This window comes from Bacillus rossius, chromosome 12, assembly GCF_032445375.1.
Source record: "Bacillus rossius redtenbacheri isolate Brsri chromosome 12, Brsri_v3, whole genome shotgun sequence".
In the NCBI taxonomy this organism is placed as follows: domain Eukaryota; kingdom Metazoa; phylum Arthropoda; class Insecta; order Phasmatodea; family Bacillidae; genus Bacillus; species Bacillus rossius.
Window position 1 is genome coordinate 5,135,318 of NC_086339.1, and position 23,337 is coordinate 5,158,654.

At 38.6% G+C, this 23,337-nt stretch overlaps 2 protein-coding genes across 3 annotated transcripts in view; one reads left to right on the forward strand and one right to left on the reverse strand.

Moving 5' to 3' along the window:
* The first annotated feature begins 212 nt into the window (after nucleotides 1–212).
* Nucleotides 213–7,853, forward strand: LOC134537405 (tRNA (cytidine(32)/guanosine(34)-2'-O)-methyltransferase-like). The gene is made up of 6 exons (XM_063377783.1): nucleotides 213–490; nucleotides 2,222–2,291; nucleotides 3,441–3,619; nucleotides 4,443–4,652; nucleotides 5,874–6,058; nucleotides 7,327–7,853. Exons 1-6 carry the CDS (start codon nucleotides 364–366, stop codon nucleotides 7,468–7,470), a joined length of 915 nt encoding a protein of 304 aa, XP_063233853.1. The 5' UTR covers nucleotides 213–363; the 3' UTR covers nucleotides 7,471–7,853.
* A 2,096-nt stretch (nucleotides 7,854–9,949) lies between these two features.
* LOC134537403 (E3 SUMO-protein ligase RanBP2) overlaps nucleotides 9,950–23,337 on the reverse strand; it is a 55,673-nt gene continuing 42,285 nt past the window's right edge. For both annotated transcript variants that reach the window (XM_063377782.1, XM_063377781.1), the window contains exons 28-33: nucleotides 22,785–22,994; nucleotides 22,052–22,185; nucleotides 17,273–17,498; nucleotides 13,888–14,249; nucleotides 12,903–13,028; nucleotides 9,950–12,373 (exon numbers count right to left, since the gene is read on the reverse strand). In XM_063377782.1, the coding sequence (XP_063233852.1) occupies nucleotides 12,320–12,373; nucleotides 12,903–13,028; nucleotides 13,888–14,249; nucleotides 17,273–17,498; nucleotides 22,052–22,185; nucleotides 22,785–22,994 (1,112 nt within the window). In that variant the 3' untranslated portion in view covers nucleotides 9,950–12,319. The remainder of the gene's footprint in view (nucleotides 12,374–12,902; nucleotides 13,029–13,887; nucleotides 14,250–17,272; nucleotides 17,499–22,051; nucleotides 22,186–22,784; nucleotides 22,995–23,337) is intronic.

A 23,337-nucleotide genomic window follows, 5' to 3' on the forward strand; every position in this document is an offset into this window, starting at 1 on the left:
CATTCAGAGACCCTTTTCAGGCCTACCCCAGGTTTTGAACCAACAGGCTGCGGGTGATGACAGATTTCATTGAAACAATTCTTACCAAATATCTAACAAAACGAGCAATATTAACATGATGTGATACTCTTTTAAGGAATGTTGAATTATCTTTTTATTGTTTTATTACCACTTTCAGTATTATCATTTATACCTTGCCACCACCCAAAATTAAGTTTGACCGACGGCCAGACAGTAAATAAACAGTGCTCCATCCTTTAACCGCACTTGTGACACAAGATTTCAGAATTTTTTGAACACTGGATCTGAATATTTAAAGCTATAAAAACTTTCTTGATCTGTGGTATTCAAGAAAGAAAAGAAATGGTCAGGTCTTCATGTTCTAAGGACAAACGCGATGTATATTATCGAATGGCCAAGGAAGATGGTTGGAGGGCCCGGAGTGCTTTTAAGTTGTTGCAAATTGATGAAGAATTCAAAATTTTTGAAGGTGATTGTATATATATATTTCTGTTGCATGTTCAGTATGCATTTAAAAAGTCAGGGATAGCAGCATGTACTAGTTGTAACTATAAAATTGTCAGTTAAATAATCAAATGACCAAGTTGGCAGTGTGGGTACGTCCACAATATCACGCGCACACATTGTACAAGCACAATTGTGACGTAAAAATTATGGTAAATGTGGGATAAATTAACGAAATTAATTTTTTCACTACCCCGAGCATTATATCAGTTTTTTTTACGGAAGAGGGCAACCCGGAATGGGGCAAGCAGGTACAGCGGGTTAGTAAAGAAAAGGAAGAAAGAGTCGGAGGTGATTGGCGGGATATTGAAGGAAACAGGAAGGCACAGATAAGGTATTCGCCTGGTTGGTCAGGCCGATGGAGTATCTGCCGCGGACTGGTCATCGCAATACGAGCGCTAGAGTAGGGTGGTGAGATGGATGATGGGTCTATATTGGAGAAGGGAACGGAAAGGGGGAGACGCGTAGACCAGTGACAATCAGAGAACTGGGGTGGGAAACACTACACATGAGGAAGGTGGAAAGGTCATAAATGGGCAGTTGAGAGGTAACCTAGGTTGCAGAGAATTGTGTACAGAGAGAGTTTAGTCCATGAATTGTGACAACAGGCGGGAGTGGAATGGGCTTGAAAAGAAGGTATTGTAAGCATGAGTGCGAAAGACCTACGTAGAAGACCAAAAGAAAAGGGGGAAGAGTTGTGGTAGCCAAATTGCAGATGTAAATTCTAATTTTAATAAATTAAACTATTACAAGTGGTTTTTCTTACTTGTAAAAGTCAAAACGTGAGGTTATGCTACTGTCTGCCATCACTTAGACTGTGAAAAATATTTTTTTTTCAGATTATGTCTTGGTGTGTCGTAGTTAGTACATATTGTAAAATGGCTTGTGGGAGGTTCAGTTGATATATAACACAGAACTAGCCCAGCCGTGAGCGTGGTAGAGCTGGATTTTCTTTTTTTTCTTTCAGAAAATTGCAGCACAGGTAAATTATATACAAATAAAAAATAGTCAAAATATTTGAAATATTGGTTAGGGAAAAGTCAGGGAAATTTTATTACAGATTTGTGTAGTCACCCTAGTAAACTGAAGTTAACCTTGTGCAAATTCTTAGCATGGCTCGTGCAAGCATTGACATTCGTCAGGAGAAATATGCAATGCACCATGAATTCATTAAAAAAATATTCAAATTGTGTAGTTACACACAAATTTTCACAGTCTCTAATTCTAAAATCGTTATGAAACTCAATTATATATCCTACATCCAGAAATAGAATTAAAATTTTTGTTCATCCATACAGTGGCTTTTATATTATAAAGACACTGGCATTGGATAAAATACAGTGTCCTGAAAATTGTGAATCCTTCTACCCATGAGCGAATCTTCTATTAGAATCATAAACTGAGCAAACTTCCAAATAAATAAAATGGAAATAAAATTTTTAAAAATTGTACAGAAAAATTAAATACAATGAATACCAAAAAAAATTGGTAAGAAATAGTAGGAATAATTATAACAAATAATCCAGCAAGAAATAAAATTGTAATATTATGAATGCAGGGGAATAATGGTTTTAACTGTAGATGATGAAAAAAATTTTTTTTTTTTTTTGGTTTGTTCATCTTCTGTTGAAGAAGTGTACGTTCAACACTGAACCTTTTTTGCAATTGGACGAGGGATGATGTGTTGTCGTTGCAGGGGTGGTTCGGGCGGTGGATCTGTGCGCTGCCCCGGGCAGTTGGAGCCAGGTGCTTTCCAAGAAGCTACGGTACGTGAAGCGGATGTGCGTTACGCGTAACAGTACCTTTCCTTACGAGACTCCACACCTCCGTTGCCAAATTATAGAGAAGTTAACGTAAATGTGCTTAATTCGTTTATTTAAATATCTCCAACTGTAGATTTTATAATGTGGGAACATTTCTCACACATACCTTTAGCCTAACTAGAGCTACAAGTGAATGTTTTAAAAAGATTTAAGCTGTATATAAATTAAATATCCTGAAAAATTGAAACTTACTGGCTTTCGATTCAAACTTTTCTTCTGTTCATGAACATTCGGGCCAGTTCGCGAAGGTCCTCGTCAGGCGATCCTAGACTTATTGTCCGGGTTTGTTTTCTGATGGTATATTCAAAGATAATTTTTATACGCTAATCAGTCCTAACTTAAATATATTTTGCACTGAGCTTAGTGCCTTGGATGACTACTACCCTGTCTTCTTTTAAACATGTTTTGTTGGAATGTGCAGTCAAGTGATGCTGTAATTCAGACACAGGTTTGGTTTTGCGAGCTTCCAAAGACTAAAGGATTTACAGTCGGGTTAAAAGCTACCGCCGACACCTGTAATAAGCGCCAGTCTGCTTTTAAAACCGATACATATTTTTTTTCTTCCCTCGCACGTAGCCTAACTGGATGTGGCGTGATTTATTACATGGAAAGTTTTTAATGTGAATTTATGGACTGACACACTGATATCAGGGGCGTAGCCAGGGCGGGGGGGGGGGGGGGGTGTTTAGGGGTTCAATCCCCCCCTCCCCTTGCACCACATCTTTAGCCTAATTAATTTCTTATTCATCACTCAAAAAAATTTCATATTAAAATTATAAAATTTTTACCATTACAATATTTAAATTTAAGAACCTAAAACTGTTAAAATAGCACTATTTTACACCTTAAAATCCAAATTTTCCTGGGGGAGGACCCCCCCAAACCCCCCGCTTTAATACGAGGGGGGCCATGCTTCTTAACACCCCCCATACACAAATCCTGGCTACACCACTGACTGATACACGGGAAGAAGTGGCGAGTGCTGCGTCGCCATCTGAGTGTTGAGAAGGAATGACGTTGAAGAGAGGACAACAGCCGTGCCGTGTGAACAGCTCGTCGTGTGGAGGCCCCAGGGAGCCCCGCGTGTTGCAGGGCGGGGCCGGGCGCGGACCAGGTGAAGATTGTGGCGGTGGACATCCAGGAGATGGCGCCCCTGCCGGGCGTGGTCACCATCCAGGGGGACATCACCAAGCTGAGCACGGCACAGACCATCGTGGCGCACTTCGAGGGCGGGCAGGCCGACCTGGTGGTGTGTGACGGGGCTCCGGACGGTGAGCCAACCCCGCCGGCGCTTCGCCGTCTTGAGGTCGTTAGGTTCAAGCATTCGTTTTTAATATTTTACGCGAAACTAGCCTTAGAAAACTGGCAACTGCTCCCCGATGATGGCGACTGCAATGTTGACTGGAACGTCGGTGAATTATTCGCCAAGGACACGGCTGCAACCCAGAAGCCAAGCTACCTTAGCTTTAGAAAAACCCTCCGATTATGATGTTAAAATGAAAGAAAATAAGTATACCTGATAAGATGATTTTTGACATTTGTGCATGTAATTATGATTAAAACGATCGGTTGGTCTAGTTGCATCGTGGCCGCCGACAAGTTGCCCCCGTGTTCCTCAGCTCGGAGAGACTCATGTTCTGTGAACCTTGTTACAAATACTTCCTCATAAATATGTGGAATCATAGTGGGTGAGGTAAAACCTCAGCTCAATGATTTGACTTGAAATAATAATAATTATAGTTTTGGTTAGAAAAATACTAGCTTAAAATTTTTTACGTTAAGAATAATCTTAGTACAATGTTAGCGGGAAAATTACATCCCTGCAATATTGCTAATGAACATTTTTATGTGGTTAATGCAGTAATATTTTAAACTAAACCATTCTGAATATTTTTTTTTGTTTTGTTGTTATTTTCAATTTCTGGTACAACTTAAATGATTCAGGTTTAGCTGAGAAAATTTGGATAGTGGAATTTCAGTGGGAACATTTCATCGAGTGGCACACGCCAACTGCCGACTGGACGGAGGAACCCTGACAGAACAGTGGACCTGTGGCGCTGGGCAGTGTTGGTAGCCCTGAGACCTCTGCCGCAGTGACCGGCCTGCACGACATCGACGAGTACATCCAGTCGCAGCTGCTGCTGGCCGCGTTCAACATCACGTCGCACGTCCTCCGGCCGGGGGGCACGTTCGTGGCCAAGATCTTCCGAGGCCGCGACGTGTCGCTGCTCTACGCGCAGATGAAGCTGTTCTTCGAGCGGGTGACGGTGGCCAAGCCGCGCAGCTCCCGCAACTCCAGCATCGGTCAGTGCTGCTCGTGCTTAGCGGGTGGAACGTTAAGTGTCATCCCTACCACAGTCGTTACAGATCAAGCACCACGTACATGTGCAATTAAATTACCATGTGCAATTAAATTAATTGTGAATTTAACAAGGTTTTAGAATTCTGCCCCGATATGCAACACTTGCATTATTTAACATCTCTATGAATTTTTAGACAAGCCAATATTTTTGAAGTTATACTTGTATAGGCATGATATGAAAACACAATGGGGATTAATTTTTATGATGTGCGCATACCATACTAAAATTGACATGGTGAAAATAGGCTACAGACAAATAAAAATTATGAGCTTTTAAATTTTATATAATTTAGTGATTGATATTGAATACTGGTCAATATAATTAAAAAAAAAAATATTTAATATGAATATTTGTGATAGAAATTGTTTTAAAAATATTTTCAAGTGTATTTATATAATATGTCAGGTTGCTTGTAAGCTTCCATTGTCGCTGGCAGAGGGAGGTTTTGAAGTATCCTGGCCATTTTCATGGGTGTGTTTGCGAGGTTGTTTCGCATGTATAGTTTATTTGCATTTTAAATTATAACATTATTATTTAAAAATAATTGAAATAGTTCTAGATTATTTTACCAAATTGAAAGATTTTATAAATGTGGTTATATTAACATTAATTACTGAGTATATGTTTAAATTTTTAAATTTGATTGAGTTTATCTTTACTAACTGTATTTATATCAGTTCAGTTTATTCATTATTTATTATTTTATTTATATTAGTTAATTGCATGCAAACTTAATGTCAGTTTCTTACCACGCCAAGTGAGCAGGGTATAAGTAGGGGCAGAGGCATTTTTCGCGAAAAGATTTAAACGCCTATTAAACTGCAACAAGGTATACCCGTACCTGTGGTTTCTTCCTTGTGATTGGCGTCCGTCTAGCGAGAGAAGTCGTTCCCTTGTTGTTGACCGAGCCACTCGGGACGCGTTTGCTTCCGCGCTGAATGACTGCGATCGGTGCTGTAACAACCGACGTGCACCTGGGAGAAACTCACCTGATCACGAAACACAGACGATGGCACAGTGTTTTAACTTTCAGCTAGTCTCGGAATCTTTTTGTGAAATATGCTGCATGGCCCTAGGTAGAAGGTAGTGTTGAACGAGGTGGGCTGGAGAGAAGGGGGCGTGTGCAGAGGCAAGTGAGCAGGGTACGAGGGCTTGTGTGCAGAGGCGTACGTGGTGTGCGAGCGGTACGCGCCCCCCGAGGGCTTCGTGCCCACCATGGTGAGCCCCCTGCTGGACGAGCGGCCGTGCGACTGGGGCGCGCTGGGCGGTGCGACGCGCTGCGTGCTGCCCTTCATGGTGTGCGGGGACCTGTCCTCCTTCGACTCCGACACCTCCTACCCCTTGCAGGTCGGTCCACTCCGACGAACTCCAGCTCAGGGTCTCATTTGTGAAACAACAGGTTCGGTGCCATTTTCTAATTTCTTGTGAACTCTGGACAGTGGCGTAGCCAGGATTTGTGTATGGGGGGTGTTAAGAAGCATGGCCCCCCCGTATTAAAGCGGGGGGGTCCGGGGGTCCAACCCCCCCCCCCCCCCGGGAAAATTTGGATTTTAAGCTGTAAAATAGTGCCATTTTAGCATTTTTCGGCACTTGAATCTAAATATTGTAATGGTAAAAAATTTATTAATTTTAATATGAAATTTGTTTGAGTGATGAATAATAAATTAATTAAAGATTTTCTTGCTAATGGTTGGGAAGGGGGGGGGGGGTTGAACCCATAAACCCACCCCCCCCCCCCCCCCCCCCCCCCCCCGGCTAAGCCCCTGACTCTGGATAGCACTATTTTCAACAAATACAACCGATACTTACTTCACCGAAACATTTGTCATTCTGACTGATAAAGGAGGCACTTTTTACAATATAATAATTTGTAATCAGCATGTCTTAACTACTGGGAACGATACGAATAAATCGGCAAGTTAATGTTCATTTGAAAAATTAATCAATGTCATTATAAAAAAAAATTAGCTGCAATATATAAAAATTTTTTTTTCTAATCTATTTAGTCCATACATTTTGGTAAATACTCCATGCTAAATAATTTACATTTATCGAATTTAATGTATTAAAAGATCAAAGTTTTTGTAATATGAGTTGATTAAACAGAAGGTACGGTATGTTATAATTTTTGTTGCATTTCAGTGCTTTATGTTGTTATTTCACCATATACCCTTGGCCCTACATATAGATAGATGATGTAGATATAAGATGTAGAGAGACATAATTGGATAGAGTTCGAAAAATATATGACTACAATTTTAAGGAATACAGATTCTCTGAAAACAGACAGGTCAAAGTATAGTTTATATTTTGGGGTATAGAAACTTGCCTTTTCATCAAAAATTACTTAAAATAATAATTCAAACGACGAAAACATGATTGAAAAGTCAAATCGATGGTTGTTCCAACCGAGTGGAAGAGAGATGCGGCTCAAGCGCACAATGAGCGTAACGGGACACATCGTAGTGGGACAATGTGCGTTACGGGACACTTTTTCGTGCGTGCAGCCGGCATTCATCGATTTATTAGACGTCACGTAAAAACAAAGGTAAACCATGTTGTAATGTTGCTAGGAGACCAGAGACCAGAGACCAGGTGTTGATGTGCTGTTGCAGCTGGACAGGCTGCAGCTGTACGAGCGCAGGGAGCCGGAGCAGGCCCCCATCTCCCCGCCCTACGAGGAGTCCGTGGCGCTGCGCAAGGGCGGGCTGGCCAACCCGGGCGCCCACGTCACCATCCACGGGGAGAGACGCGACTAGCCGCGGCCCTCTGGACTCCAGACGTGCAAACACCCCACTGCCAAATGTATTTTCTGTACGATTGTAACTTGTAAGATCTTACCATCAGACTAAGTGATAAAAACTCTCCATACTATTGATGTCTAAAGCGTGTTGTAGAATACCGTGATTCGTTATGCTTCAGCCAATTAGTGAATCACATGTGAATAGGCAGTTCCACTTTGATCATTACCAGGATTAGTGATTCACTCTGCCTCTTTTGAAATAGCTAGTTGCAGATAGGCCTTTTCTTTTTGTTTACATTTAAATTTGTGACTATGTATATTCTCTGCAATTTTATATATACCATAAACAGTTGGAGACACGTTTGATAATAAAGTTGTGAAAACATTACATTGGTAAAATAAGGGCTTATTTGTGCAGAAATTTGTGTAAAAGTATCTTATATTAATACCCTACATTTATTTTAACATAAGAGGTTTTGGGCATAGCATTCCAAATTATGTAACTAATTTGGTCAGGATTTTTTTTTTACACTAATTTAATCTGAAAATGCAATTCAAACTTTTATTTAAATGTACTTAAAAATAATGTAAATTGTTTTTAATGGGAGGAGTGACTCAATTAAAATGATTAGCCAGCAAGCACTTACCTGATTAGAAAACAAATATTTTGATTAACACACACTTACAGGAAAAAAATATTCTTGTCTTTCTGAAATACATGTAGGCATTTACTTTGATGGGCAGGGGTATTTAAATGAATTACGTACTTTGTGCATTATAATTAAACAGTGGGAAAAGCTAGCATTGCATGCTGTAGTACTTAATTTGTAACAAAGGCCTACTTAATTATATCTGCATGTCTAATAGTGTCTACCTATTGCTTATTTAGGCCTCACAAGTATGGAGTAAGTATACCTTATTTATTACTCCATGTTTGCATTTGTGAGGTTTCACTGTTTTATTATGTTCCTAGATCAAACATTGAACGGCTCACATGTTTCAAATTTATAAAAAATTGTCTCATTAGCAGCGTGGTAAAGTTACTATGCCAGCTCATGTTCAATACCTACTGGTAGTTTTTTTCTCTTGCAATATTAAAGTTAAATTACATTACAATCATGTACGCTGCTTTTTATTTTTTATAAAAAACATTCTGATTTTTTTATTGCTAATAAAATAATGTGTAGATTTTAAATATATTTAAATTTTGTAATTAATTGTGGGTAAGAAACCGAAGACAGAGAATTCTTGACCACCACACCACGAACTTCATGATTAATGAAAAAAATTTCCCCTGGACTCCAGTTTAATATCTTGAAAGAGCACTGTTCTCACCCGCTCAGGTGATGTACTTAGGAAAAAGGGGCACCTACCTGCTTCTACTCTCAGTTTAAGCCAAAATCTGCGAGCCCTGACTCGCCCCTTGTAAGAACAGTTGAATTAATTATTCGTAGAACTATGTTCTAATCATTGCAATAAAACAAAAAAAAATGTCAACGAAACAATTTAATACACTGAATTAAAACATCTTTGACAAGAACAAAATTACACATAATGTCTTATACTGATCCTAAACCTGGAATATTAGTAACTGGATACTTTTTGTTGTTTCAATTTGTGTAAGAGCAATGACATCTATGTACTGCACCCACAAATTGTGACATCACTTAAGAATAAAATATGTACATACAACCCACAATATCTGACTATATATTCCAGAAAATTATACATACCTACAACGGTAGATGGTGGGCAAATGTAAAATCTGCGATCAATGCACACATATCTTACTGTACATTAGCAGATTACTCATTCAATAGCGCAACAAAAAATATCCAGCACAAGTATATTGCAATCCAAACACTGTAGACAGGCGAGAGTTCTATAGTCAATAAGCTGCCATTGATGCAGTTTTTATCGGATGCAAGGTCGGAGATTGGAGCCATGCATTACTTCAGAGACCCCATACCGTGATTAAGCATGGGTTTGAGTTCACAACTGAAAAAATAACAGCATGGACAATAAGTAGTGTGCATTTCAAACCCACACACAGTACAGTCACGTGCAACGGCCAATGACAGGGGCGGTAACAGTTTGGAACTGTTCATGGTGGCAAGACACGACACAGATATTACATTGTTCATGGGATTCCTACTTTAAAAAATAAATAATGGTAATTATCTAGTAAAGTGACTTGCTATAAATTAAAAAAAAAAAATTAAATAAATAAAAGCTCAAGTTCTTTAGTGTCCACAGCTGGCTGGTGAGCTGTCGAGGAAGAATCCACAGATGTAGAAACATTTATCCACCAACACTACCAATACATGCCAGTTTCACTGTGAACCAATTAGCAGATGTGTCTGGAGGTGTGATTAGTCTGCTCGTGTTTTTAAATAGTGAACCCAGCCCTAATCTTTACTGATAACATTTCAGTTTTTCTTTGTCCATAAAAAAAAAAGGAGGCGGTTTCGTTCACAAAAATCAACAACTAATACCACTAATATAGTTGCAGTTTACTCGGAAGAAATATTATTTATAAATACATCATATTTTTACAACACACAAATATTTACTTTTCTCGTAGGAAAAACTTACCACCACTGAAGTAATGAATACACACATCAGAATAAACCACATATTAAAAAAAGTTTCTATAAATAATTTCAAAATTAATTCCTAATACTAATACTGAAAATTATGTAAACTGTACATGATAAACACAAACAACACAGAATGTGACAGAAAATGCAAAACTGTTCAGTCAACACCTGTGCAACAAGAAAACCTGTTCACATTACTAAGCTTTCTTTAAAATAAAAAATAAAATTTGTTACATATCAAGTGTCATTCACATTTGTATTGGCTAGCTTGCTGCAAGGATCTTTCAGAAGAAAAGGGAGTGGGTACGGGGGGCAATATTTCAACAATTTTTTTTTTCCGATCTGCATTCTTTTGAATCCTGTTGCTTCAAAAATAAAAATATTATAATTTTTTTATTAGTTCTTAAAAGAAAATATTTTGAGACACCTATCACCTTATTCCCAGTAATCAGTTCCAACACTTCAAAGTAGCCAGCACCGCTTTTTCACTCAAGGAGCTGGTTGCTACGAACAGAGGTACCCTACTCTAATTGGGAAACTATTCCTGGTGAGAATCACAGCCCTCCTTCCTCGCTTCCATTCGCCCATGTCCTAAACGTAAGCACGATTGTGTCTCGAATATCCGAGCTTCCATATAATCTGAGCCAACCTAAACCGATGCGATAAGACTACGTACTGAAACATTCGCTAGAGGACCTAGAAAATGATGTAACCGTTGTCGGAAGCCTAAAGAAATTTACATAGCGTGACGTGAGATAATAAACATTGAACAAAGGCTGGAAAATGATACCACTAGACCAATTGAAAGTCAAGACAATTTTCTTATTCTATACAGACTTAACTTATCCAAGGTTGCGCTGTCCCTCAATCAAGTACTATGGTGTACCGTACATTTTATGCAGATTTTTTTGTTTAATACTATGTACTGTGACCCTTTAGCAAATTTTTATCATTTTGGGTGTAAAAATTTATCATTGCACTGTGTGGTCAAATATGTGCGTAAATAACTAGTCTGTGATTTTAATAAATATTTTACAAGCAAGTATAAATGGTTTTGATTAAAATAGCTCAGCAGTGCGTGTAAAACATGACGAACTGCATCACTTAGCGGTGTCTGCTGTTAAGTGACGCGGCTCTCTGCCTCCACGCTGGCGCTAGACAAGAGGGAGGGGGAAATCTAAAAATAATCCAGCAAGAGTGTTAAGAGATACCGTGTGCTTGTGGTCACTGTTCTCCCTCCCTCTCTAATTGTCGTTAAATCTTCTTGAACCGACATCGTACACAACCATGAAGTCTACCGTGACAGGTTTTTGAGACGCAACTGTATTCAAACATTGTTTTTGACGTGAGATCTCCCACACTTTCTACTGCAAAATTTCATGATAAAACTGCTTAAAAGGGCTTTCTTTGTTTATAGGAGGAACAGGAAAAGAAAAAAAAAAAAATTAGAACAGCATGCCTGCCCATCTTTCCTCTTTTGGGGAAGGCTATGGGAAAAAAATAGATGAAAAGGGGGAGACACAAACCATGCCGTGTTAAACACCACTATAAGATGAAATATGGACCATATAAATTTCACTCTTATTCTACTAGAGCTATAAGGTACAATCCTTTCAGTGAAAATGTTAAGTTTTTTTTTGGCCCAAAATCGCAGATGCGAGCCATACACAGGGGCGACACTTGAGTGGGTAAATATGGCAATAATAACAAATACATAAATACCTTGTGCCTCCAGGCTGACTGTATATAACATTCCTGGTGCATTAGCTGTTAATAAACCTAAAATATGACTAAATTCTACGTTGGTAAATTTTTTTTTTGATTCAAGGGGTTCCAGTGGATTACAATCAGTAACAGATTCACAAATCCATCTTACACCATAGTATAAACCAAAAGCAAAGAAATGCACTAAATAAATAACATTTCAGTGTGATGATACACAGTACAGCCATAAACAGGTTCTATTTATAATTAGCACGGCAAATGGTACAATGTATTTATCTCGAATTATCCTCAACTATTATATAGTTTACAGCCAAATTTAAGCAACATCATCTCAAGAAAGACATATTCACCATTAAACCTGAACATGATAACTAATTTTGTAGGCAAACATTCCAGAGGATGACAGCACAGACTAAAGATAACAAGCTGTAGGTTTTATAGGTACAAAACAATAAATAATAGGAAATGCCTATTATATTGAACGAGTCTCTCATCTCAGTCTTTATCAGTAACAACTCGGAGCAGCACACGGGAGCTGGTTCAGACATCGTCAGCATCAGTATCGTAATAGTCCTGGTTCGGCTGCGTCTTGCACTGCAACAAGCGAGCATCGGAGCTTAGTCACTTGCTCACTGTACCCGCGAGGCACAGTAGAACCTGACTAATAACATGCAATTATTCAATTTAATAAAAATTATAAGGAAAAATATGTTATCATTAAGAAGGAACTCAAATTAATGATGAAAAAAAAAAAAAAAAAAGTATTATTTTAAAGGTGAAAGAAGTGTTAGTTCCTCCAGTTAATTGCCACATTTAAGTTCTCAGAGTAAGCAAATGTTGCTGCACAAGAAATTCAACTGGAAACTATCTGTGGGTGTTGAAACAACATTTGTTTACAACTAGTATTATGAATGAAAATACACCAAAACAAAATATGACATCTATTAGACTTCAATTCAAAAATATTACTATTCCGTTAATAATTATCAGACCACCAAAGTCCACTATTTATACACCCCTATTAAATATGCAACTTATAACTTATTGACATTTAAGATAACTATTTAGGATACACTTAAAATATGTAAGGAGGAAAGAGGAAGGAAGTTGGAAATATCCGTACATGCTCCACGGCACTCCTGAAATCCTCGGCATCCGTGACGCTCGACATGTCCGTGGAGAAGGTGGAGAAGCCCTCGTGACCTGCGTTAGTGTCGAGACCCGTCCACTCGACAACGCTCCCATCCACCTGCAGCGAAGAGGACAAGAGGACACACACAATCAAGAAGCTACTTGAATCAAAACAAGGGTGAACATGTGGTGTTCAGAAACTAAATCTCATTATTAGTCGAGATGGAGAAAGAGAGAGCGAGATATGGAGAGTCGGTGATGAAGCAAGAGAGACAGAAAGATGGAGAGGGCAGGGTGAGTGAGAGAAAGTTGGAGAGGGAAAGGGTGAGAGAGAGAAAGTTGGAGATGGAAAGGGTGAGAGAGAGAAGGTTTGAAGGAAAGGGTGAGAGAAAATTTGAGAGGGAAAGGGTGAGAGAAAATTTGAGAGGGAAAGGGTTATAGAGAGAAAGTTAGAGAGGGAAAGGGTGAGAGAGAGAAAGTTGGAGATGGAAAGGGTGAGAGAGAGAAGGTTTGAAGGAAAGGGTGAGAGAAAATTTGAGAGGGAAAGGGTGAGAGAAAATTTGAGAGGGAAAGGGTTATAGAGAGAAAGTTAGAGAGGGAAAGGGTGAGAAAGTTGGAGAAGGATAAGGTGAGAGAGAAAGTTGGAGAGGGATAGGGTGAGAGAGAAAGTTGGAGAAGGATAGGGTGAGAGAGAGAAGGTTTGAAGGAAAGGGTGAGAGAAAATTTGAGAGGGAAAGGGTGAGAGAAAATTTGAGAGGGAAAGGGTTATAGAGAGAAAGTTAGAGAGGGAAAGGGTGAGAGAGAAAGTTGGAGGGATAGGGTGAGAGAGAAAGTTGGAGGGATAGGGTGAGAGAGAGAAGGTTTGAAGGAAAGGGTGAGAGAAAATTTGAGAGGGAAAGGGTGAGAGAGAAAGTTGGAGAGGGAAAGGGTGAGAGAGAGAGAGAGAGAGAGAGAGAGAGATGCGACTGTACACTGACCGTAACAGTGCAGTTGTCATCGATGCAGATGTCGAAGATGGGATGGTCCAAATCATCGTGCAGGGCATAGATGTGGCCCAATTGATTATCCTCGTCGTATGTGATGGTGATGTGGGCCACGCCAACCTCCACCGCCTGTCCATTATCCTTCCTCAGCAACACCATGTCGTCCTTCTCAAACAGGATTCCCGAATCAAAGTCATCTTCGTCCTCGTCGTCATCGTCGTCATCTTCATCCTCGTCTTCGTCACCTTCTCTGCCGTCGCCGGCTCTCCTGTCCTGGTGCAGCACCGAGTTGGAAGGAAGCGTGGGGCGACGCTCATACAACACTCGCTCTTTGCTGGAGTCTTCATCACACTTGCCTGCCGAACCCCACACAAGTTAACAACTCTTCCTGCGCTGGAACTAAACAACTGTGATCCCTGCCGCAAAAAAAAAAACCCCACCACTTAGGTATTTAAAACTACAAATATCATGTGTCAAGTTTAATCCAGTTTTTTTAAATGTTGGAGTATACTAAAGTTTATGAGCACTAAGTCCAGATTAAGTGGTTCAAAGCCTGGGTCAATCCATATCATGGTTGCTACAGAAATAGAATCTTAGAATTCCCTGACTTTCCCCTGTTTTCCAGAAATTGAAGAGAAAAATTCCCTGACTTTCTTATGAAGTACATACCATAAATATTAACGTGCATATGATTAAATGTAATATAAAAATTTCAACTTGAGGTAAAATAAGTTTTTTTTTATTGTGTTATTTTGATGGCAGAATTGCGAAGGAATGTGTTTTTTTCCTTCGACATGGCTGGTGAGAGCTCTTCGGCCCATATTGCTGTGAATACTTTAGTAGCACAAAGTGCAGTACGCAGAATTTATGTTTTTAGCAGAGGGTTTGATATGCTGAAACTGTGACTCTTTGAGCCAATTCTCCTTAAAAGTATTTTCTTCGACATCTCTATGCTAAAAAAAAAAAAGTACATATTAATATTTTCAGGTTAGGTTAAAAAATTATTGTTTATGAATTCTTAAAAAAATATTACTACACAAATACAAAAACTATTACAAATTCACACCTAGCAATATAACGGGCCTACTTAGAGAATTACATTAGCAGCATTACAACATGCAATAGGGCCTACTCTTACATTCTTACAATATTAACTTAACGATTCTGTGGAAAAACATGTTCAGTTATGCATATTTTTTTATACACAATGTAAGTGTCACGCAACAGAACTCACGGATTATAACGGTTGAAAAAAAATTTAAAAAAATAGTTAGAAAAAATGCAAAAACATAACCGCACACAAAAGCCACGTGTTTTCGTATCAGCTTGGTAGTTTTCAAAATGAGAATTGGTATTGCTTCTTTATTAAAATGCACTTTATTTTCTTATGATCGCATCAAAAACTAACTTCACCTGAAACAACGCCTTTAAATTCACGTAATAAGCTTATTCCACATGAAAATAGCCTTCAAAAGATAAACGATGCCATGCCCGTTCTGTAGTTCTTTCATGGAACGGAACAAAACACAAAGTCTCAAGGGCAAATTAAAAAGGATCAAAACACGAACAAATGAAGACCGGGTTCGCTAGTGAACAAACGAGTGCCTGGATTGGCCAGAAGTTATGGTGGGTTGTTGTATCAGCCTATTGCAACAGACAATCGTAGACCAAGTAAAAAAAAGTTACAGTTGCCGTGTGCCTTAAGCAGCAGCCTTTTAGCGGAGTCGTTCGGTAGCGGTACGAGCGCATAAAAACAAAGCTTTGTTTGAATTATAAGCAACTTTAAAATTTCCAGAATTCGTAGAATTTTCCCTGACATTTCCCGGAATTCCCTGACCATTTTAATTTCCCTGACATTTCCCGGTTTTCTAGTCCTGTAGCAACCATGCATATGAAATCAAGCAACGGGTGTTATTTACATATTTTAACTTTGTTTTAATTATACACTTTCTGTTTGGGTACACAAACACACACAGATGCCTACACGAATACACACAAAGTCATAACAATGTTTTCTACATTTTTATTACTTTAAAATTCAAATATACCACTAAACATTATTAAAATTTTATACATTTATCATTTATGTAATGCATTTCAGTTTTACAAGCCTTAACATTTTGAAACTGGCTAAAATATGCTCAGTAATGGGCAAAAAATTGTAGTTAGTTCAAAGAGTTTTCTATTGCTAATAAGTAGTTTTAATTTATTTCATTCGTAGGTAGGAATTCTAAAATTTCACATTTTTGATTGGCAAAGAAACTGGAAAAACGCATTCCCACTCTAAACGACGTCACAAATAGTGAGACAATTTTACAGAAATGTGGCAGTGTGTCTTTAAGGGCAAATAAAATAGAAGCCGGAAGCACGAAAAAGTTGAAAAATGGTTGGCTTGGTTAAACAAATTCAAGCATCGAGTGTACCTACAGTGGTTTTATCATTAAATTGGTAAACCGTTCAAACAATGACAAGTGCTGAATCAATATTTCCTGCCTATAAGGTTTTTTTCCTTATGGCCCCTTGAAAAAAAATATAACACGGTTCTATTGTATAAATATCATGTTTATCCGTGCATGTGCAACCCTTAAGCGACTTTTCACTTTGGATAAATAATAAAATTCTAATATTGCATTGTGTGGTTTAATATGGGCATGAATGTGCCTGTGTTGGTTTTAAATGAATATAACTTATAAGGTAACTTTACTCATCGCTGTAGATGCCATACACTTTCACCATACACAATCACAACTATTGTTTTATGTGACGTCACCTACACTTTCAACTGCAGCCGTCATAGGTGGTCTGACGCGCAACTATTACTAATGATTCTCCAGCTCCTGCACAAGATTCTCGCTGACTATAAACCTGCCCCTGCTAGTTTTTAACGAAGGGTCTGACAAGGAAGAGTAGCTTGCTGCCTTTCCTAGCTAACACACAGGAGGAAGGAAAAATACAATAGACACGAGGGAGAAAAACTAGTGGAAAAAATAGCATTATTGTTTAGTAGTGACGGAAAAGAGGATATATATATATATATATATAAAAATAAAAACCATTACGGGGGGGGGGGGGGGGGGGGGGGGGGCAACACCATTATTGTACTTCTAACGTGACAATAAGCTGAGACACGGTACACAGACTTTACTTGACTGTATGGAATTGTACTGAAGACAAGTATACTGTGCTACTCATGTTGGAAAGCCACCCTTACAGTGAAAAAAGATAAGATATTTAAGTCCAAAATGATAGGTGCGACCCACACAGCAGGGGCAGTCCTCCTGCAGGTGAATACAATACCCAGGAGCTTTCGCAACCTCTCCAAATGTCAATAAATCAGCGGACGCACAACTCACAGTAAATATGAAAATAATCAACTTACTTTTAGATAACCGCAATTTGTTGACTTCAGCTCTGCACTCTTCAAATTTCTTTTTGAACTCCTGCCCTATCTCGTTGGACTTGAAGCGGGCAGCCAAATTCTCGAGCTGAGGTTCTGCTTCATCTGCATAGTTGAGTGCACCCCAACACAGGGCCTTCTCAGAGTAGTTCATGGGCTTCAGCTCAATATCCGCAGTTATCAGATGATTGCACACCACTTTGTACACCTGTACACATTTCAAAATAACCATCAAATGCTAAATACTAAATCTGAGCAAAATCCTTATTTCTTTCGAGGTGGAAAAAAAAAAACCCAGCAACGCATCTTCCCCAAAACATTGGCTCGGAAATTACCTTTTTCTGGTTTTCCGATTTTATAGTGGTAGTATATATAACCAAATATATAGTTGGCCTTAAACTATTTTGAAAGAAAGCACTGCACTTCAAGCAGTTTCTTTACCATTTGAAAATATGTAACAAATAATCAAAGTTATTTAATGCTGTCACGAAATGGTAGTGGAACGAATTATGTCCACAACTGAAAATAAGGACTAATTATTTTTAATGTTAAAAGTGTGAGAAAATATTGTTACCTAGTTTAGCATCATTTGCTGGCATCGAAAAAATTGTCTACCAGAGACAGCATCAACAAAAACACAAAAGTATGCTATAGATAAAATGATACGTTAATTTAAAAAAAAAAAAGAAGTTTAAATCATAAGCTATGATTAGAGCCAAGATTATATGGTTTTATGCGAAATCGCGAATTTTCACGCGAAATTCATCCCAAACCGCGAAAAATGCGAAATGTTTTCTAACCACAAATAAACACCTCAATATTGATTTAAATCGTTAATTACCGATTATTGGTTGATTGACAAAAATTCCGTATCTGTTTGTAGAAGAAATGGTCGTCATCCAACTGCAGTGTGGTGGTTATTTAATGCGTTAATTATTCATCTTAAAAAATTACAAGATATCACATTTCACGAACAAAAAAAAGATAGTTATCGGAGTTAGGTTAGGGTTTTTAAACGCATCTAAATAGCCACTAGAGATCACGCAATAATAACAACTGACGATCGTAAACTAAAATTATCAAGTTAACAAACACAACAACGTGAAAAATCTCAGCGCCTTGTTTGCTGTATCCTTTGAAAAATACACGTGAAAAAAAACTGCATTCATTAAATAAATACGTATGAAAATAAAATAAAAGCGAACATTGATATTTAATGATCACTTGATATTTAATGAAATTTCACTGTAACGCAATTTTGTGTGCTTGTTGAATAAGCAGTTTACCGTGAAGCCTTCATTTTCATTTCACACTTCACAGGCGAGTGTGCAAAAATCGTAACATAATCGAAGTTTTCCGATCGCTACTGAAAAAGCACCATATTGCAATGATTTATTTATTTTACGGTCATTAAATATTTTAAATAACGCTTACCTACCCTACCCTCCCGGAAAATAAATAAAAACATTTATTTCACTGACCTGACATAACCTAACCTTTTACTTCGGGTTGAGTATATGGCTCTCTCGCCTGTAAAAAGTAGGCTTCCCGCGGTTTATTTTTTTGCTACAACTTCAGTAAATACTAGTTTTTGGTACCTACGGGCTTTGTTTACAAATGACGTGCATAAATGAAAGCTAAATTTCTTAATCATGCCGAAAAATAAAGCTACTGCGGCATCACGTGCTGACGAGTTTAAGAATGAGGGATTATATGTCAGTGACGGAAAAATACTTTTCTGTAAATATTGTAATTGCCGTTTGGAGCATGAACGTAAGGACACGGTAAACAAGCACATAATTAGAGACAAACATGTAAAAGCTAAACGATTCCCACGCACTTTGAAACGACAGCTTTCTATCCCAGAAGCAGGAGTGGCGCAAATATGCGCAAAAAAACAAAAGGAAGATTTTGTTCTCGAAACTGTTGAAGCCTTTGTAGCTGCAGGTATTCCTCTTGAGAAACTTGACAACAGCAAGCTGACTGCATGGATGCAGAAGCATGTAAGTGGTGCTGGTGATCTTCCAACAGCGGATTGGATGAGGAAAAAGTACATTCCCCTACTTAGAGAGAAAAAAGAAGTGGAAATCAAGCAGCAGCTCTTGGGGCAAGATGTGGTCATACTCACAGATGAAACCACTGACAAGAGTAATAATTGTGTTTTCAACATCTTGTTTAAAATTCTGAAACCAGGTGCTGAACAATATGTTATCTTAGGGGCTTCTTGTGTCCTTGATGCAGCAAATGCTGTTTGTTGTTCTCAGGCAGTGATTGATGTATGCTCCAAATATGAAGTCAAGGAAGAAAACATAATTGCGTATGTTACAGATAGTGCCCGGTACATGACAAAATCTGCTGGTACCCTTGAAGGTGTATTTGGTGACCACATGTACTACATACAATGTTGGGCCCATAAAGTAAACATTGTTGGGCAGATCTGTCAAAACAACTTGGAAGAACTGAACCCCTTCGTTTGTAAGGTAAAAATGGCCTTTCTTAACACCAGAAAGAGGAGGCATGCATATCTTCAATTTCTTCTCCAGAAACATGGAGAAAACGAGGCTCTGGTCAAGTTATTCCCCATGCCAGTTGTTACACGTTGGAACACATGGTTTGAATCTGTATCATACCTCGCACTCCATCTGCACGACATTGTGGAATTCTTTGAGCAGCTTAGCGAAGATAACTCTGGTGTTAAATATATCAAGGGACTCCAGAAGGAAGAGTTACAATGTCTTGAGGCCACTCTTACATTTGTGGCTCAAAACTGTAACACCTTTGTAGAGCTAATTAATTTTCTTGAAGGAACAAAGTATCCTACTGCTCATCAGTTGTGCACAAAATTGAGTAAACTGCAAACTACTCTTGATGTCTTGGCTAAGGGAATATTTCCTGAAAATGTTGAAGACATTTTGGCTGAAATGAAAACTGTCAACTCTGCAGCCCTTAAAGAGCAGTTCAAGAACACAGCTAAACTCAGTCTTATAAAACTGATTGATCTGGTGAACACTGATCCATCTCGTCAACTATTTCTGGGAATCAGCGCTCTAATGAATCCTCAAAATGTAGGAAACATTCGTGTGGAGGAAAAAGAATTCCAGAAACATATTGGGAACCTACCTTTCCTTTGCAAGGTGCAGAAGACCTCTGTAGCGACAGGCTACATAACACTCCAAAACCTGGTTTCCCAAGAGCAGAAGAAACCGCATGTGATCTACATAGACATGGTGGACATACTATGTAAAATGAAAGCGGATTATCCTGAATTTGCAGCTGCTGCTTTAAAGTTAATATGGATACCTGCAACGAATGTGGACTCAGAAAGATCTTTTTCTAAGTATTCTGTAGTTGTAAGTGACAGAAGAATATCTCTAAAACCAGAGAATGCTGAACTGCTGACAATGGTGGCTTTTTCCTGAGCTTAATTATATTGCATTTACAGAACAAAAGTTTAACTGTAGTTTCTATTTTAATTTATTTAGACTCTCTCCTGAACTCAGGAACAGTACTTACCTGCATAAGAATACTGAATATTTTAGTTGTTAATTTTTTATGTACTCTCAACATAGTATTGTTTAATGTGCATATTTTAAGTCTCTAACCACGAATTATTGAAGCATTTGATCAAGGCAGCTCTGCTAGGTGTGTACATGTTATTACATGTGTTTTAATTTTTTATGACGATAAAGACGAAATCCACAATTCTTAATGACGAAAAGTCCTTTTTCATAACACCATAAAATCTTGGCTCTAGCTATGATAGATCTATAACCATGTTCAACAGTTGTACCTTATTTACATCACTTATCTATGACACTACAGAGGTTGCAACTCACAATACAAAAGCAAAGTAAACAAATATAAATAAAAAGTGCCAGATTCTAGCGGAACGTCGCATTTGTAAATGTGTGTGTGAAATATCGCCGAATGGGTAAATGGCCTTTGCAAGTGACTACAAAGTGAATAACTCTAGTTTACAGTAAATACGAGTTAATTTCATCACCATTTTGCATATAAGGTTTTTTATTTTGATTTTGCCATTACAAAATTAAATGAATTTAGCCTTAATTCATGGTATTTTGCAGTTCATGAAGATTACCTGCCTCTTTCAACTTATAACCACTAGATTTTAACATAAAAAATACAGTTACCAATTTTTTTTTTTTGTAAAAGTATAGTAGTATGAAGAGGGGTTGTAGTAGTAGGAGAGGTTGGAAGAGTAGGAGGAGGGGTTGGAGGAGTAGGGCTAGGAGGATGAGGGGTAGAAGGAGGAGGGATAGGAGTAGGGGGAGTAGGAGGAGGGGTTGGTTGAGTAGTGGTAGGAGATGGAGTAGGAGGGGTAGGATAGTAGGAGGAAGATGATGCTGGGATTGAGTGCTGAATTAGGAGTTTTTTCTCAATGACACATGTGTTAACGAAATGCATAGACAGCACACTCCTAGTTTTCACTTGCCACAACCACGTTACTTTGTCACATCTAGTAACTAGCTGCACCCAACATCATGCGAACAGCAGAGACAAACAATGAAGATAGGCTGTGCCCTTCCTGCCGCTTGTACAAGCTGTGCAAGTTCAGCGTGGACATTGCATGGCCTTTTGAACTCCTCTTTAAGACTCTACAAGCAAAGTTGTGGACACTATGCGATGGTGGGTCTTACGCGAATAGACAGAGCTGCATTAAACAAAGAGTTATATTTTTAAAAATATTATATTCTCAGTGGAAGCGACTGCCACACTATCATCTCTTCACAAGTGAATCACCTGCTCGCGACGCATGAGCAGCCTGAAGGTGTTGTTCGTCGGGTGACGCAGTATCTTCAACTCGCCCACGCCACGCTCTTTCCACTCCTTGTCGTCTTTCTCGAATCTGAACAGCTTGGCCCGCTGGCAGAACACTGCACGCAACACAACACACTCCACAACATTGCAAACACAGCACAGTAATGCAAGATGCTGGCAACACAGCAGTGCTCAATTATTCCACAACTAGTTTGTTTTATCCGAGCCGGTTCAAGGCACAGTTAGTCAACTGTAATAGCTATATGGAGTAATTACATAGACATAAATATTTGGAAAAGACAACACATTCAGTGAAACCTCAACCATAATTTGGGACCATTTAGGGACCATAATTTGGTAATTTGCAATAACGAGGCTTGCATTTACCAAATTATTGCAAAATTGAATCACAATTTGTATATTAATTCTGAATCAAATTCAAATAAATTTAAGTTTTTTTTCTTTCCTTCCAGTTAATACACACATAACATGCAAAACTTGCACACAATTTTATTCAGAACCAAATGAGGTGTGTTTTTTCTTGTTTATCTTTGAAACAAAAAAAAAAATTTGTTACATTGTAACCACACTATTGTAAAAAAATAAAAAATAAATTGCACTATAACATCTAAGTAATTCCTAGGGACTCCGAAAACACTTTGCATTGATGGAGTGTTTATTAATGTAAATGTACCCTGTGCTCGCCGGAGCTCACCTCTCTCCTCCTCCTCTTCGCCCGTGCGCACTTCGATCGTGTCGGGCAGCGCGATGATCGGCTCGAACTGGGGGTCGTGCTGTGCGTCCACGTCGCCCCCCTCTTCCTCCTCGCCGCTCCCTTCGCCTGCGTCGGTCTTCTTCGAGCCGGGAGCCCCTCCAAACACCTTCGCACCGGCTCCTTCCCACGGGAAGTTCTGCTGCTTGGCCCCTGCACGCACAGCATTGCCCTGTTTATGACTGAATGTTTTGGACTGTAAATACATAGATATTCCATATTTTGGCTTTTAGATAGTGCGAGATGTTCAAAAAATGAACAGGTACTGTGCAAACTAAAATACAAAACAAACTAAAATAGTCAACAGACACAATATTAAATAAATATAATAATAATAATAAAAACCACGAGTATTTTTAAATTTAGACTCAACAGGAAAATATCATTCAAAGGGTAAAAAATGTATGTATGAAATGTCCTGTGCTAAATGTTGTAAGCAATTATGCATGAAATTTTTTTTCTTCAAGTGGGATTCTATTATTAGATCTAACTGTAA

Coding starts and splice junctions, on each gene's coding strand:
- LOC134537405 (XM_063377783.1), top strand. CDS start 364: ATGGTCAGGTCTTCATGTTCTAAGGACAAACGCGATGTATATTATCGA. Junction 4,653..5,873: donor CTCCCGCAACTCCAGCATCG/GTCAGTGCTGCT, acceptor GCTTGTGTGCAG/AGGCGTACGTGGTGTGCGAG. Junction 6,059..7,326: donor ACACCTCCTACCCCTTGCAG/GTCGGTCCACTC, acceptor GTGCTGTTGCAG/CTGGACAGGCTGCAGCTGTA.